Below are 17,478 nucleotides of genomic sequence, written 5' to 3' on the forward strand. Positions count from 1 at the left end.
GGAGGAGGCTGAGAGGAGAGGCACGAATGCACGCACAAATAATCCCACAGGTCAAGGAGCTTCAGTGGCCACTCAGCTGCTGCGCTGACTGCTGGTGATGAGGAGTGAGTGACTCCCTAAAGCAGTGAGCCAGGTCTGCACAGCACTCACTGCATTTCACCTGCTGCACTTCACCAGCGATTCCTTATTTTGTCTCCAGACAGTGACCAGAAAGCATAACAACTGCTCTCATATATGAGTGGCTGTGTTTTTTTGCCACTTGCTTGTGCTGGTATAAATCAGAAGAATAGCAGACATTGTGCCTGAAGGGTGGAGGTTATTATCCAGCAGCTTAATTGTTACTAAGCTTTTTGGGGGATGTGGGAGGAGGATGTGAGCTGAGTGGAAAGGGAAGTGCTGCCTGAGAGCAGCAGCATAAATGTTAAGCCTTGCCTTGCTCCTCATCAGCCCTGAGGTGCTCTGGCCACAGCCAGCTCTTACCTTCGGCGTGTGCCTGAAGAAGTTTGTCCAGTGTCGACAGAGGCTGAAGGGGGAGCTTCAGCCTGTCTGCTGAAAGCAGCACTCGGGGCTGGTTTTCTTCTGATGGGAGGAATGAGCGAGGCATCAGCCTCCTGCTGTGGAGATGTGCAGCACAAACAAAAGGGGAAAATATCCTGAAGAAAACCCTGTCCTCTAGAGGACAGAATTGGGGTTGTTTTTCTGCCCAAACTGAGCAGTGAGCGCTGGGCCTGCAGTGCATGGGCAGGCAGCGCACTGCCAGCTCCCTGGTGCTGCCTGCATCCATCACGACAGAGGGGAGGGGAGGCACAGGGTGCCTACAGACCCTCCTCGCCCTCCAGCTCGCCCCCTAAACCACAGCCTAAGAAGGTCTCTTCTGCCAAAGAGCACATTTCTAGAGCGGGGAGGAGGCTGCCCCAAGTGCTACCCTTAGCAGTCATCAGGCAGCTCATCCATTAAACTTAATCCAAAACAAAACCCCAGGTGTCTGTAGCCAAACCTGGCCCAAAGCAATGACCTGAAAGATGCTCAAGAAAGGAGCTCATCCCAGGGGAGCAGACCCCCTGTACACACACATGCACCTCAAAGCCCATTTTTCCAACCAAGCCAACTGATGAGGGACACGGGTTTTTTGTTTTGAAACTCCCAAGGTCAGGGAGCTTTGCTGGGTGGGTGAGGAGACGGCTCCTCCCTGCTCGGAGCCTAAGAAATGGTGCCAAGAGAAACGTGGTGACTGTACCTGGGGGCACGAGCTGCACTCAGTGATCACAGCATCGAGGTCGCATTCGTGAAGAATTAGCCCTGCCTCCTCTCCTGCTTGCTACATGAGAGACGATGCTTTTAATCTGCTCATTAATATAAAGAGCCTTAAAAGTACACCTCAGCAAAGAGCAGCGAAAATGGTTAGAGGTATTGCAACATCTAAACTTACTTGGAAAAAGCAAACAAACAAACAAAACCATTTCAAAAGAAAACCTGCACAAGTTTTCAGAGCAGTAGAAGCCTGGACTGTCGAAAGGCCAAGCTCTGCTGCAGCCCGCCAACCCAGCTTTTTTTGCTAAGCATGCAATACACGTCCCTGAGCCACTTCACATTGTTGATATGAGCCTGCAAAAAGTTACAGGGCTTCTCCCTTCTTTCTCTTTCACCATTTTTTCCATCTAACATAAATAAAAGGTAAGGGAAAGGAGGATAAGAGGAAACCTAAACACTTCCAAAGGCAAAGCAGCGAGAGGAAAGGCATGTGAACAGCCTGCAAGTAATTCACAGGGATGCCCACACTGGTCCTGGCTTTCAAGAGAAGACCAAGCAGTTCTGCTGGAAGAGGAGTGTGTATCTTCTAACAGGTAGTGTCATCCACCAGCGCTCACAAATAGAGCAACCAGGCTTCAGGAAAACTTCACCAGGAGTGGAACTTCAATGTACAGCATCAGAAATCGCTATAAAAGGTTTCTACTCCACGTTACCAAGAAGACATCTATTCTCAGAGGTACATTTAATAATATAAAACAACTCAGTATCTGCTAACATCACAAGTCTGTTGTCATTCTACTGACAGAAAATGAAATGTTGGATTTAAAATATAGAGAGTCTATACAACCCTAGTGACATACAGAGCTTTACATTTTGAAGAAAAATTTATAACTATGTATATAATTATGGCATGCACAACCATGTGATGGACCTTATGTACAAAATGTACCTTTTCCTACCTTAAGTGTCCACTGAGCCTACACTGCAGATGCAGAAGCAAAAGCTTCATCCCTTATGATGCAGAAAGGGAAAGCATTTTACTATCAAAACATATCTGAAAAGTGTTTCTGCACTGCCTCGGGTTCAACGCAAGGGTGAGCAGAGGAGGTTCTGCAGCCTGCAATATAGCAGGGATGAGGCGAGGTGAGCCCAAGAGCTCTCTCAACAGCACTGCAATAGGAGAGGGGAATTCACAGCTCTGCCTGTTCCTTCTCGTCCTCCCATGCACGATGAAGTTTGTGCAGAAATCCCTGATATTAGCTAGGAAAATCAAAGCGTTCACTTATCAGGCAGCTGTCTCCAGGTGTTTACATGAAAAACTGGCATTTGACCCGAGAAACCATTTCCCTGTTTCACAACTTCAAATGAGAGAGCCAAGTGACTTGAAAACAGCTCTGCCTATCGAAACACCTGCAATGACAGAAAGGTTATCCAATATTTGGCTCTAGGTGCACCATTTGCTCCCATCAGCTCTGGGAAACTCAGATTTTTGTCCTTCCCAGGTTCCCTGTTAATAACTTTCCAGTCAGAAGGCTCACCCAGCTTGCCTGCATTTCTTCATTTGGAAGTGCAGTGAAAGAGAACAATGAAATAGTCTTAGAAAGTGGATGGCTGAACTGTAATCCATAAAGCACTCTCTGTAACAATAAGCAAGAGACCGGGCAAACTTCTTTCTGGAACAGAGCACAGGAATCCCGCTAGCACAACAGAAAGCGCACTGTCTCACCACACACAGGGGTATTTTGCAGCCTAGGGTAAAATTATTCAGATTTTTTTAAACATATGCTGAACTTAAGCAAACCTAGTAGGATATGGTCCAGGTGAACCTTGCATGAACTGTAACACAAGAAGGGCAAGCTCAGAGCACGGATCTACCCCTCGCATTGGCTCTGATTTCCCTGGAGTCCCTCGTGGTGAGGAATCAGCTCAGCAAAGCTTTGAAGATCCCTGAGGCCACCCGAGAATCACCCATCCTTATGCATTTAGTAGAGCAGGTTGCAAACTACTTGCTTTCCCTCCCCTGTCACACACTGACTTCAGTGACAATTTCACCCAAGTCCTGCTGGAACGAGCTTCTCAGAGGTTCGCTCTGCTCCAGAGGGCCGCTACCAGCACCACCAACACCCAGAAGCACAGTGTCCCATAGTGTTTTTCTGTTAGATATTCACGTTTATAACGAAAGTCAGTTCCACAAACCTACCTTTCTGCCTACGAACAAATACAAGCCACCGGCAAGCCCTAGCAGCGCAGTAAAACCCTTGCTCCCTGAGCAACACAGGTCTTTGAATGACTCCAAATTACCTCGGTGACCTCTGTGCCCTGGCTGGAGATGGGTCTCAAAGCCCTCAGAGGAAAAGGGAATCTGTTTCTTTGAAAGTGTCGACTTGTGGTCACTCAGATAGTCGGCCACAAGCACAAGATGACAAATTGGGAAACAAAGCAAAGCACACAAAGAGCTAACGCAAAATCAAACCATTTGTGCATCAGGTTAAGGAACTGCTCTTAGTCCCAAAAAGTTATTTATTTATCCTAGAGAGGAGAGCATTTTACAAATCCGTCACCCGGACGTGACAGCTCTTCTTTGTACTCTTTGTGGCAGCAGCCAGACCATGATAAAAAGTATTACTTCTCAGTGACAAAATTCCCATCAATTTCAAAGGGAAATGTGCTTCCGTTCCCTCTTACTGTAATTGTTCTCCAAATTATGGATGAAAATCTTTGTATGCATTTCATTACTTCTAACCATTTAGTCTAGAGGCAGCAGCAGTTCAGAGGTTCTCACACTCCCCTCACCACCCCCGTTTAGGCCACCAGCCGTCTCACACAGTCTCACCTTTAGCAAAACAAGGGCAGCCAGGACGCAGCTCACGCAGGCAGAGTCCAGGTGGCGGCCAAGAACCAGGCGGCTCCTGGTCCTTTGTTTTCGGATGCCCCATTTCAAGTAGTGAAGGTCGCTTCCCTAGGGCACTTGGCAAAGCTGCTGCCGTGACTCGGCCAACCGTGGTGCCCCAGCGCCTCTCTGCTGTGCATCAGAACCAAGTTTGACAAGAAAACCACGAACCAAAAAGACGGTGGTCACATTTCTGGTAAAAGCATTGCCCTGATTTTTCTCTGTCTACCTGCTTTCTCTGTAGTTTCCCTTCGGTGAGGGCATTTCTGCTGTGTTGGGAGAGTGCACATCGCTCTGAGGTTGCATAAAGAGCTGCGACCGGTAGCCCGCCACGATGCACTTATACACGTGGTTGAAACAAACAATAAATAAAAGAGAAAGACATACAGGTTTTAAATATAGGTTTCCATTAAAAGCATTACAAAGACAACTTCTCTCATTTTGAAGACAAAGAAAAAATTCACTTCTACTGAAAAAAAAAATAATTAAAAATCACCCCTTTGCAAGTAACTTTAATGAGGGAAGGTGCAGGGGAGGGAGGGAGAGAGGATGCGGAGAACTAGCAAGTGTTCAAAAGGGCAGATGCCCACCATCTCGGTCATTCTGCAGTGGCACCTTCTTCTCACACAGTCAGGTCAGAGCGCCACAGAGTCCTCACGTGGAGGATTTCACCACCTGCTCGTAGGGGGGAGGCGGCGTGTTGCAGTAGGAAGGTGGAGGTGGGTAAACCGGGTTTCCCTGTGGGGAGTTGGGCTGGACGTGGAAAGCCATAGCCATGGGATTCATCACAGGTCCACCTGGATCTGTGTAGTACGGCACTCCAGGCTGTTGTGACCCTGGAAGAAAGAAAGGGAGAGAAAAGGTGTCAGCAGCAGCAGCAACATCAGGCAGCAGTCATGGTCCTCTAGGGGCAGGAGAGACACAGGAGAGACCATGCAGCTGTGCTCTGCACGCTCAGAGAAGCCTTCTCCAAGTGTTCACCAGACCAAGGACACGGGGCCATGCTTCACCCATTCCAGGGAGGACCCAGACTGGCAGGACTACATTCACTTCTCGAGATTTCACCAAAAAGGTTCAATTTTGCAAGCCCTGGAAAGAACTCAGTGAAGCGAAGGGCACCGCTGCCCCAGCGAAACACCATTTGAAAGGGACCCCGGCTTGGTTCTCCAGAGAGAAACTGTAGGTTCTGTAGGTTCATGCCTACAGAAAGGACTCTCAGATGGACCAAAAGGGGGCTCCCGTTGCACCTCCTGACTCAGGTGGAAAGTTTTCTGAGACAAAGAGGTCTTCAGAGATAATTTTCTAACATCCTGGGTTCTCCTGTACGTCAGAGCACATCTCAAACTGGCCCATTTCCCCCTAAGGCAGGATGTGGCTAAGGAGCAGACACGTACAAAGCAGCAGTCTGAGCTGAAGCCAATTATGGCTGGCTAACAAAATGGGACAATGTTGTTCAGCACAGATTAAATTTAGGAAACGACAGTGGAGCCTGCAGGGACAAGGAGCGGAAACTTACAATCAAACACTAAATTCCTTCATCGTGACACATGAGGAGTAACAGAGGGCGCTGCCGTGAGGAGTGATGGAAATGGCACGTAACCCTCGTCAGACATCACGCTGTCCAGCGGACGACTACCGAATGTAATTTTGGCAATTAAAGTCACAGAGCACCTCTATCTCAATATGCTAATTGGTTTCCCTTTCTTCCTCTCTGTCTCTTTAAATAAGGCTGGACTGGAAGTGTGTATCTATATATTATGACTGAGCAATGCACTTTCTTCTTTTGGTAGTAGTCTGTCTTTCCTATAATGAAACAGCCTCTAAGGGATTTTCAACTCAATCCTTCATCTTCATGACTTGCTGACTCTAGGACTTGGTATTGCCACAGAAGGAGCACAGCATCTCGAAGCTTTAGGCATCCTTCAGTACTTTAAGCATTCAGGAAGGACTTACGTACTGCATCCAAAAATGCACCCGTACAATGTTAAGATCAGATTGGCCCAGCCATAATGCCCACGGATGCAGCTAATCCCAGAGCCTGGAGTCTGGCTCAGGAGTGTTTTTTTTTGGATGCTTATCAGCAAAGAGGACAGAAAGCAGATCATGAATGCAGTTATTTCCTTCTTAACAAGCAGGATTTTTTTCATTTTGCCTATGTGAGCGAAAAAGGCTGCTCCACAGCCTCTCTTCCTTTGCCGTGGAGATGAAAAACCCCTGTCCTGCTTCCACCCGGCGTTGGCACGCAGCTGCAGGAGAGCCAGGCTGGGAAAAGGACCCACGTCCTCCTTCTCCAGAGTCTGCGCACCCTCTTAGCACAGAGCACTTTTTCTTAAGCTTTTTTGTTTAAAACTGAAATCCTGCTCAGTGCTGCAGTTTCCAGGTGCACAGGGAGAAAAGAGGTAAGGTAGCTAGCTCGCTGCACTCTGGTTTGTTTTTTCTGTGGTTTTTTTTTTTTTTGTGTGTGTGTTTTTGTTTTTTTTTTTTTAGAAAAAATGGTGTTTTCAAACCCAGCATTTTCATTGCATTTCTGTACCACCAGCTGTCCCTCAGAGCACACAAACCCAAAGAGGAAGCCATGAACTAGGGCACACGCAGCACCGGATCACAGCAGAGACAGCAAGGTGGTGCAGGAATTCAGGAAAGGCAGGACAGAAAGCGAGGAGCAGGGAAAGCACTTGGGATTGCTGAGAGGCTGACTCCAAGTTCAGCAAAACAAGTACAAAAAAAAGTTTTGGTGGGCTTAGCTCAGATCCCAAAGCTTTTAGAAATGGCATCAGCAATCTGGAAGTAGGTGGCACAAGCAAGCTACCAAAGGTCTGGTGCTTATTTTATGTTTGCCCACAATTTGTATTCCATGAGGTGTCATGAAAAACCAAAAACATGTTCTAAAATTAAATCTGGCATTCACCAATCCAGCCAAAGACGCTCCTTGTTTACATAATCTTGGAGTTATTTTTCAGGCTTAAAAATATCCCTTAGTTAGTTTCGTTCCCCGCCTCCAAACCTCCACTGCTGAAAAATAAATACTCTCTGGGGAAACGCGTGGAAAGCAGAAAAACAGATGCTGAATGGATGCTTTCCAAAAACAAAACAAAACAAAGACTTAGGATTAAAAAAAAGTAAAAAATGAAGAGAGTGATAGTTTGTGTCTGTAACATCTCTTTACCCATTTAGACCTGTGACAGAGAGGGAAAGGTGCATGTCTATGCGCACACACTTAGGAATGCAAGGAAGAGCATTTCAAAAATCTGTACAATGTGTGCGGGTGTCCAACAGCACGCACGATGGAGGGGAGAGCCTGAATGCTCCACCTCTGTACAATGGTCATAGTCACAGCTCGCTAAAATGTTTTTTATGACACTTTTCTAAGGAGGTTGTCTAGTGTGGCACAGAGATGGAATGGATCAGAAAATGATTTTTAACAAAGAAGTTTGAGGCAGCAAATTTTCAGAGATACCCTCTCCTCAATGCAAAATACTCACTTGTATTTCCACTTCCAAGGCAGTGTGAAACAAAAACAAACTGCCAGTTCCCAAAAACTTGTCAGAAAAGGTTGTTATCCTCTGGCTTCAGCTCGCTCTAATATCTCTTGTGACAAAATGACAGCCCGGGAGGAAAAGTGCCATTGTATGGAGCAAGCCTGCATATGTGTGCTTTCACAGGCAAGTGTGAGCACTGTCTTTTGCCATCAGGAGAGTGGTTAAAGATGTCTTGGCTTGGCCTTGCTGAGACTAGGAAAAGGCAAGCACCTGAAGGTGCATTCAGGCGTAACCTCAGCACTGTGCATCTTCCAGCTGGAGGCAGCTGGATTAAAATGCTCCCACCAGGTACAGACATCTTCTGCTTACAGCTGGGTCTTAACTCTGCCGGATTCTGCCAAGCAGGGCTCCCTAACAGCCAGAGGGTAAGACCTAAGAAGCTTAGAAAAAGTCCTGCCAGAGAAGCCAGCACTGTGCAGGTCCTCCTGCTGCTCACAGCCACGACTGACCAGCGAGCAATCACACTGGCAAAGGCAGAACATTGCCACAAAAAACCTCGCACTGAACATGGAAGGCAAATCAAAAAGAGAAGGCTTGCAATACTGCCAGACCACAGAAGAATAACATTGGGCTTTCCTTCACCCCTGCCAAATGTTACTAACTATATTTAAAACTCTTTTTTCATATTCCTCGCATGAAGAAAATGTCACTGCTGATTTTGGCTACCTGTCATCTTGTCTACGCTGCAAAGCGAGCACTTACCACCCCATTCATGGGTATGCTGCTGTAAAGATGCTAGGAACCATAACGGGAGGGAACTGAAAGTCCCGTTATCCCGGGCTTCAAAATACTGTTGCACACTGCTGCTGCACGATGCCATTTGGAAGGCAGGACTTCAATCATCAGAGGAGGTGGCCGAGTGGTTTAGTGCAGGGCAATTCCTTGCCCAAATCCCCCAGTTTTCAAAAAGCAAACCCACCCACCCACTCCCAGAGGAAAACAAACAAACAAATGAACAAAAACCAATCCACGCTATTTCTAATGCCTTGGCAAATGTGAGATATTAATGGAATTTGTTAAGCAAGCAGTCTCTGACCTGATGCAGTGTTGACTGGTTGTCTGGTGTAAGACACATTAAAAGTAGGTTCTTCTACTAGTGGAGGAGGGTACATCCGCCTTCGGATAAAGAAACCAGCTCCACAACAGAACAAAACTCCCATCATCAAAAGGAACCTAGGCAAAGAGAGGAAGGAGGTCAAAACCCACCTGCATTCAAACAGAGTTTGTTCACCGAACAAAGCAGCGTGCCGCCTGTCAGCCATCAACCTCTGGCTTATATCGGGGTTTCTTTAATCACAGAATCATTTAGGTTGCACAGCTTGGCTCTAAGGAGCAGACCTATGGCATTTGAGATCGCCACATCTTGGGGTACTTGTGGACATACCGCGGATATTTCTTGCACTTTATATTACTGTTTAACATTTGCTGGCATAAAAAACACAAATCTGAACCTGAAACGCCCTTGACCTTTTGGGATGTTCAGGTTCATATCTGGCCTTTGTTACTGGATGGTTGAAGTGAAATTCCACGTCTGTACAGACACAAACTGCGCATCTTGGACCCACCTCTGAACTCTCACAGCACCCAGGCTGGCCAGTAGGTTCTTAAGAAGAAGATTCTTAAACGAGTAACGCTGTAATTTTGTCTCCCATGGGAAAGAGGGTAACTGACATTTACATTCAAGCAAGAAGACCAAAGCATCAAGCAGTGAAAACCACAGGTTTTCTTTTGTGCTTCCTATACAACGTATACATTGCTAAAGAAAAGGACATTATTTTGCTTCTCTTCTCCTCAGCTCCTTTTCCAACCTGACCATGGCTTCCTCATCATTCTCCTGCCCTGATGCTGTGAAAACAGGCGTATGTAGCAAGGGCACATCAGGAGATTTTGTTCTTAAGAGTACTTTAATTCAAACAGTGACTTTCCCTGTCTTTCTTTGATTAGTTATCAGATGCGGTAGTGACTGAGGCAAGTTCCAGTAAACCTAAATGGGTCTTCGACTTTAATTGCCACTGCATTTCCTTTATTCTCAGGGCCCTTTTCTGGAAGACAATAAAGCTGCGCTCTTTTGGAAAGGTTGGAGGCAAGAAGAGCATTTTTGTATTTATTTTTTCTGCCTAAGTTGGCCAGAGGCAAGCCTACACGCCACACTTATCTCATCTGGAGCACTCCCAGAGGCCTGAGAGGAACTGTGACACTGCGTGACAGTGGGAGATATTTTATACAGAGGGTCAAATTCTGTTCTTGTTTCTACAGTGGACACAAGAGCAGAATGAGGTCCTGTTTCCCTGAGCCAAAATTAATGCATTCCTTTTTGGCTGTGTTCCTGCAAAGGATTTGCTCTGAACAGAAAAGCAGAGATTTACGACGTCACTCTAGGGATTCAGATGCAGAACTCCTCAGTTATATCACTAAGGATTGCACACTGAAATCCCACAGTCTGCTTTGGGAAATCTCTGTATTATATCAGGCTTCTGTTTTTCAGTGGTTATTCATTTCAATTTTGAAGGCTTTTTTTTAGGCAGTCTTCAAATTCTACATAAAAATTCCTAAAGCCAGGTTTTCTCAGAGAGCTTGTGCTTTCTCTCTACTGTAATGAGAAGGTTTTATTCAGGTGTTTTCTTAAATTCCTCTCTACAAAGAATTTACCTTATTTTTTCGTTATGCATATAAAAGTGATTAGTTTAAGCTTTATCCAGATTACTGAGCTGCTGATTTCACAAGCTCAAATCTTTCTGCCTTCTTCTCCCTTGCTGTCATCTCCAGTAAAATCCTCACAGCCATAAATGTACTACTCTTTCCTTTTAATTGAAGCCTCAATTCATCAGGCAAGACTTTCTTAAACCCTGCATAAGCACACAACTCTCCTTATGCAATTCCCTTTTAAAATTCAGTGCCCAACAAAACTGGACAAATGCTGCCATTTGGAAGGAGCTGGGATGGGTATAAGGACAAATGTGAGACCCCTGCCTGGACAGCCCAAGAGGATGCAGAAACAGGAAAGGCCAACCTGAAGCAAGTAGCTTCCTTTTCCAGTATTTGATCACTGCTTATCAGCTAAACACTTCTTTATTATTATTGGGGGCATCAAGAGGACTGTATAAGCAAAAAAATAAAGTCCTTGCATTTATGCACACACATATACATTACCACGCACTTGTAACTATTTTAAAATACTAGGGCTGGCAATACCCTGATTCATGTCCTACAAACACAACAGGAGAAGAACCAGAACATTAAAATCAAAATTTAGCTGTGACCTACCAAAAATACCATAGTCGCTGGATAGAGAGAGCTCTTACACAGCATCTTGAACCACAGCAATCCTCATAGGAGCGACATCTGCACAGGAAAAAAGAGAAAAGGATGTTAGGGGAGTGGCTGTCACTCAGAGCAAAACAAACAGCACCAGATCAGACAGGGGAAGGGAATATAAACTCAACATAAAACTTCCAGCAAATTCAGTTGTTTTAAATTAACTCTACGGAGCTTAAACACAAGCAGAGAGGAGTCCCTGACTCAGATGCTGCTAGCCCCCCTGCCAGAAGCTTTATTTACATCACCGCGAGCCTGGGAGGCAAAACCTGCAACTGCTGCCCTGCTGGCATAAAGCACAGCTGGGGCTCTTGCTAAGGACAGGCACCACTGCTTATTTAGGGCTGTGAAGGAGCTAACATCTCAGCCAGTAACTCCTGCCTGATCTGCTCTTGCACCCCGTCCATTTTCCTGGAGTTGCTCCTGGTCCAGGAGGTTGTAGGAATAAGAAAGAATCAGATTGAACCATCACTGTGCACTAAACTTGTACCACGGTCCTCACTTCTCAACTGCCACGTAGACATGCTCGCTGGGACTACCACCCCGTGTAGGATCCCAGGGCTACCACCAGGAGAGAAGTCCAGCTGAACTGCTAACAGCAAACTACACACGGCTGGATAAGGTTGCCACTCATGTGTACATATCCATGGCACAGTGCTACCACAACCCAGAGGCTTTGTACGTGTTATTGAAACTGCCTTCCTATACATTTCTTTCAAAGCTGCCTCCAAAAGCCTGATTTTAGCATTTAATTCTATATAACAGGGCATGCTACAAAGAGAAGTGTTATTACTGTGTTTTGTTTCACAGTAAATGAATGCTGCATACATCAAACATGAACCATTTGGGGTTTTATTCACTGTAACAGACGAGAATTACAAAGTCAAAAAGTGCCAGATCACTCATTCTTCGCACATTGGCAGCGTTCAAACACAGAAAACACCAAGTGCAGAAAAAAAAACAAAAAACTTCAAGTGTACCATTATTAGCCATTTTAAAGGCATTTTTTGCTTTCCAGAAGTTGCAGCAGACTGCAGCTGCCAACAACTCCCATTATTTCAGTAGGCTTTCCTCCAACAAGGCATTGCAAATTAATATTTCATATGGAATGGAACAGCTTTAAAAAATACTATAGCACCAGCCACTGCAAGCACAAGGCACAGCTTCACTCACACCAGAACCAGCACATAGGTTAACAGCAGCCACCTCTGAACCATTTCTATGGTAATTGCCATTTCCAAACCAAGGAAACGTGCTACATGTTTAGCAGGATAAGGGACAGAGATAACACAGAAACCATGGGATGCAACAGACTTGGATGAAAATATTCAGATTATCCACACACCAAAGGAAAAGAGATGGGTATCACAACTGGATCGATCTTTTTAAGGGTGCTTACGTCTGTATGTTCAATGAACACATTTCATTAAGCATCCAGGCTTGGGAAAATTTGCCCAACTAGATAACTGTGCTCCCATACTCATACGCAAAGCTAAAAAAACAGTTGGGTAATCGTACAGACATTTACACAGTTACATGCTCAATTAACACACCTCCACTCAGAAAATTCATCAATTCTCACAGGCTTCAGCCTGTAATTGGGGCAGAGGAGGAGGATCTATGGCCACATAATCTGCGAGCGAAAACCGCATCCACCCTTCCGATGCCAGGCAGGCAGGATTTCTTCCAGTAAGCCTGAGGATCTGATACTTTGGTCAGCACGGCGAGGTCCACTCTTCCGCTCAGACACCCAGTTTGGCATTTGAGCACAGTAAGCTGCTAACACCAGAGGAGAAAACACCCACTTTGCTGTCCCTGAACCAAAAGCGTCCCAATCGCTGACATTTCTTCTTTAAAGCTCGCCAGGACCCTAACAACTGCTCATATGAAAACTACCAGATATCAGAAAACTACCAACAAGACTTTGCAAGGCAACATTGACTTTGAGCCTGAATTGAGCCCAGAAATGAAGCCTTCCCCCATGCTCCCCACATGGATCGACCCAGCGGGAGCTGTGAAGCCAAGCCCTCAGTGCGCTGACAGGATCGGGCCTTACAAAATGGCGGGGCAGCCCCTGCCTCCTGCTAAAACAGCAGTGACAGTAACTCTGACACTCTTAACCACATCAACACATCTTAACACAGCTGTTAATCCACACCGCTGAGCACTTGCCCTTTTGCTGATGCTGCAGAGCAAGGACTTTCAAGGCGCTTTGGGCCAGAATAGCAGGGGAAACGGCCTGTAAATCCTGCCAGAAGGATGGAGCTGGAGGTCTACTGTGTGGGGCAGCTGAGCTGGTATCTAAAAACACTTCTCACCGATTCCTGCCGCTCCGCATTTCAGAAGAGTGAGCCATGCTCTTCTGATCTGTGAAAGACAGGGAATGAGCTCCCAGAATCACCAGGTGACTGCCCTCTTGTAGCCCTTCTTCAGGCAACTGAGGCCCCAAAATTGAAGGGTTTAGGGCATGTGGGCTCTCTGCACCTCAGCCTCCACACACGCACCTCACCACAGCACCTCAAGGGACAGGGAGCAGATGCTCTTCTGTCTAACTTGAAAGCCCCAAAAATAATTTTCCAGATCAAGCCAAGCCCCAAGAGCTTTGCTTTTATTAGACTTCAACTAAAATCCAGAGTCTGGGAGACGATACATACTCCTTCCCTCCCCCTATTTTGCTTATTTTGCATCTGTTTTCTCTAGAGCAAGAAGGGATGGGAAAAGGCTATTTTAAAAATCTGTAATTATGGTTGTTCCAACAATGAATATTAAAAATAGAATGATGAGTGTAGTACCTGAACTGACTTTTCACTCTTAATCTCTAAATTATCTAGGCTATAAGTCAGCACCATTTTTAAAGTGTCAATGTCTTCAATTTTCTTCCTGCAAAAGAAGAGGGAGGTACCAGCTGGAAGACAGAAAGGCTCAACTGCTGAATGTTTATGAAGCTCTGGAGACCACTGAATGGCAAACAAACAGGCCATCAAAAAGGAATTTTGTCTCCTACACAGATGACTGCATTTTCAAATGGTTGAAAATGAGATGCAAAAGATAGAGGAGTCTCTCCCTATGGCTGTGTTTAGAGTAAGCCCATTTTGTAATAGCCAATACACTTTCCAAGGCAACTCATCCAAGGCTAAGCATTGTGTTTCCTGGGTTGATCTGTGAAGCTAAATCAGTGTCATGACTCAAGGGAAATCTCTTTGAGATCTGACAGAAGTAACACTCACTTTTTACCTATAACGGCAAGCAAGTGCTTGATGTTTTGTGTCTGTGAGTATGAACATGGGTATGTAGGAGTCTGCAATCGATGGTACCACGATCACAATGTGCTGGCTGGCTGTATTTTCCACCAGTTGGTAGCAGCTGCTCAAACAGACTGGCAGAACAAGCGGCCATTTGCTGCTACCACTGCTCGGGCACCGTTCGAAAGCTCTGCTCGCCTTTTGTTCTTCGTTCAATGCGCTACGAAAAAACAACACAACTTCTGCCAACATTGATCCTAATTACAACAAAATTAACTTACTTATAAAAGCCATTATTATTTGCAGACAAAAGAAGACAACAAAATCAGCTTATTAATGGAGCAACAAACAAGCTTAAGCATAATCAATCTTTGATGTACTATCTCTTACTGCCTGACAGCAAATCCCAGCTGAATTAAGACTTTGGCTCGGAAAAAAACAATGAAGCACACACACGTATATTTATTGAATTGATATGCATGTCCTTTAAATTACCCTTGTGCTTTGGCTCTGCTTAGCAGTGAAGGACTGGTTGTGCCTAGTGCTGGTATACCTTCCACACAGCAATCCCAACAGTTACAGCCCCCTGGAACGTCTGTCTACCTTTCATGCTGGATTAAAATTTTGCTTTGGGGAAATTTTACTCGAAAACAAAAAAAAACAAACAGAAGAGTTGCTTGGAATTAAAAGAATATTTGTCACGTTTGGCTCTGTCTTCCTTAAATTGGACACATCGGTTATGACAGAATTGCATTCTTGAGGAATGAGCTATACAATCAATCTAAACTGGACTGAGTTCATCCCCTACAGAAGACTACTTTAAAGTCAATTTCCCTCTTTCACACATAAACAATGATCCAAGATCTGCATTTCCCCAGGGCGATGCCTGCATCGTAGATCAAAATTTAATCCATTATGTAGGATAAGACATGATCCACTAGTTGCTTTGCTAATCTGCAACTTCACCAAGCATATGTTCTCTTTTTTAGAAACTGCCCGCACCGTGATTTATGATTTAGAAGGTACATCTTTTCATTCATAATTCAGTGGAGTGAAATGAATGCATCTCCATGTCTAACTACGTGCATTACTAGCACACTGAGGAACTGCTGTGTCAGGGATCAAAGTTACACTCTGTAAGATCACAGCAACAACCTTTTTACATGTGTTTTCACTTAAATCATGAAGCCAAACTTCATTCCTTAACGGACAAGCAAAGCATGAAATTTCACGTGAAGGGCATAGGGTATGACCCAAGCCCCAAAACTAAATCCTGTACTTGCACGTGTTCTGCAGATAACAACTGCTTGATTTAACAATCCAGAAGCTATTTTTTCATTTATACGTGCATCTACATAACCAAACAAGTCCCTTCTTAGCAGAGCTGCTGAAGGAAAGAACTACATCTAAAAGCAATTCCCTGAACAGCACTTGATGAAAACTGGATAAATTAAAGAGGTAAACACGGATTACAGTCTTTAATACACCGTATGGTCATAGTGGTCTAACTTATTCCCCATCAACACTATCCCTTTAAAATGCAAGCTGTAACGTTCCTAGTTTTCCTCTCTAAACTATTTGCATCATATTGTGCCAAAATCTGATTTAACATTAAAGATGTTTGACTAGCAATATCTTTTGGAAGCATATAACAAAATATAAATTGTTAATCCACATGTGGTGGCAGAAAGCCTGCTCTAGACACAGGGAGAGAGGAAGGAAGGGTGAAAGAAAACCACGAAAAACCCACAACCATTAAGTCCTTTAAATACAGTAAACTGCATGATTTCTAACTTGCATCCTGTAGACAAGCCTGACTGTGATTCCAAAAAAGGCTGCATGCCAGTGATAAGTTAAATGATTGCTGCATCATTTATGACTCCTTGCTAGAACCAAGAGTTAAATATAAGTAACAGAGGGCATAGCAAGAGACTGAAATTAAGAACATAAGAGAAAGATTTGTGGGACATGTCTAGTAGCATCAGATGAAACTAAGAAAGTCCCAGCTGTGGTCCTAATACTGGCATAGGCAAAACACCAGAAGGAGATCCACAAGTGTTCATAAGAACTGGAAGGGATAAACTACTGAGACTGGGTCACCTCCATGCAGACCCAATGCTGGGCCTTCAAACCAGGTCTGCTACTGTTAAATAGATGAAGGCAGACAGCTGAAGTATGCATACGTATTTATTTGTTCAACAACAGGAAAAGAAGTGTTTTTTTTTGTTGTTTTTTTGTTTTTTTGTTTTCAATACAAAGCCACTGCCTGTACAACTACGGAAATGAAAACCCAGGTTATTGACTAAAGAACAGACAAGTGAAGGAGCTTAGCATTACACATATGGTGGAGAGGTTATCTCAAGGAATCCATTTTTGCTATAGCAGCCCCCACTGAGCATGTAAACTGTTGCGTACGCTCCTGAAAATACACAGTCCAATTCAGGTGTCTCACCCAAGTAACTTTTCGAAGCAAGTCCCAAAGTGGTTTAATCTCTTTCCAGAAAGATGCCACAATGTGAATGCCATATCCCTCCATTGTCATCCACCAAAATGCTTGAGGAACAGCAGCAAGTGCAAAGTCTTTGGCTGGTAGAGCGAAGTGATGGACAACATCTGCTTTCCAGCCTCAGTCTTAGAGCTGGTTGTCTCCCTGGCATAATTTTAATTTGGCTAATTTTGAGGAAGGAGACAACCTCGTCATAGTTACCTGTAGTCACAGGCTCTCAGCACCCAAAACCATCCATGTTGAGCGTGCTTACACTCACGCTGCAAATAAGATACCTTTGACTAGGAGTGATCTATTAAAAAGGTCTTTATCTTACCACCTAATGTTGAGGAGAACCAAAACTTTCAGAGGGATCACAGTAAACCGCAGAAGCAAGCCTACCGCAACCACACCTACATTTGCTATGCAAAGGCATGCACCCCTCCTGATAAGATTTAGGGCCTAAGAAATTGAAACAGATTGAAAATCACTGGTTCAGTAGCTAAGTGCAACAATCTGGTTACCTTTCTGTCAGCCATTGGCTTTGCTTGGGTAAATCACTCTTCTGTTTCTCTTCTATCCAGATCTTTTGATCTGGATAGGCTGCACCGATGGGCTGAGGTCAACTGTATGAAGTTCAACAAGGCCAAGTGCCGGGTCCTGCACCTGGGGCGCAATAACCCCAAGCAGAGCTACAGGCTGGGAGAGGAATGGTTGGAGAGCTGCCAGGCAGAGAAGGACCTGGGAGTGATGGTG

At 44.9% G+C, this 17,478-nt stretch overlaps 1 protein-coding gene across 1 annotated transcript in view; it reads right to left on the reverse strand.

Annotated features, from left to right (window-relative positions):
- Positions 1–4,525: 4,525 nt before the first annotated feature.
- The window catches only part of VOPP1 (VOPP1 WW domain binding protein), a 59,882-nt gene continuing 46,929 nt past the window's right edge, over positions 4,526–17,478 (reverse strand). Inside the window, exons 3-5 of the mRNA XM_068674865.1 lie at positions 10,945–11,022; positions 8,717–8,853; positions 4,526–4,977 (exon numbers count right to left, since the gene is read on the reverse strand). Coding sequence (XP_068530966.1) covers positions 4,796–4,977; positions 8,717–8,853; positions 10,945–11,022 — 397 coding nt within the window. The 3' untranslated portion in view covers positions 4,526–4,795. The remainder of the gene's footprint in view (positions 4,978–8,716; positions 8,854–10,944; positions 11,023–17,478) is intronic.

This window comes from Anas acuta, chromosome 2 (assembly GCF_963932015.1).
Source record: "Anas acuta chromosome 2, bAnaAcu1.1, whole genome shotgun sequence".
NCBI classification, from domain to species: Eukaryota; Metazoa; Chordata; class Aves; order Anseriformes; family Anatidae; genus Anas; species Anas acuta.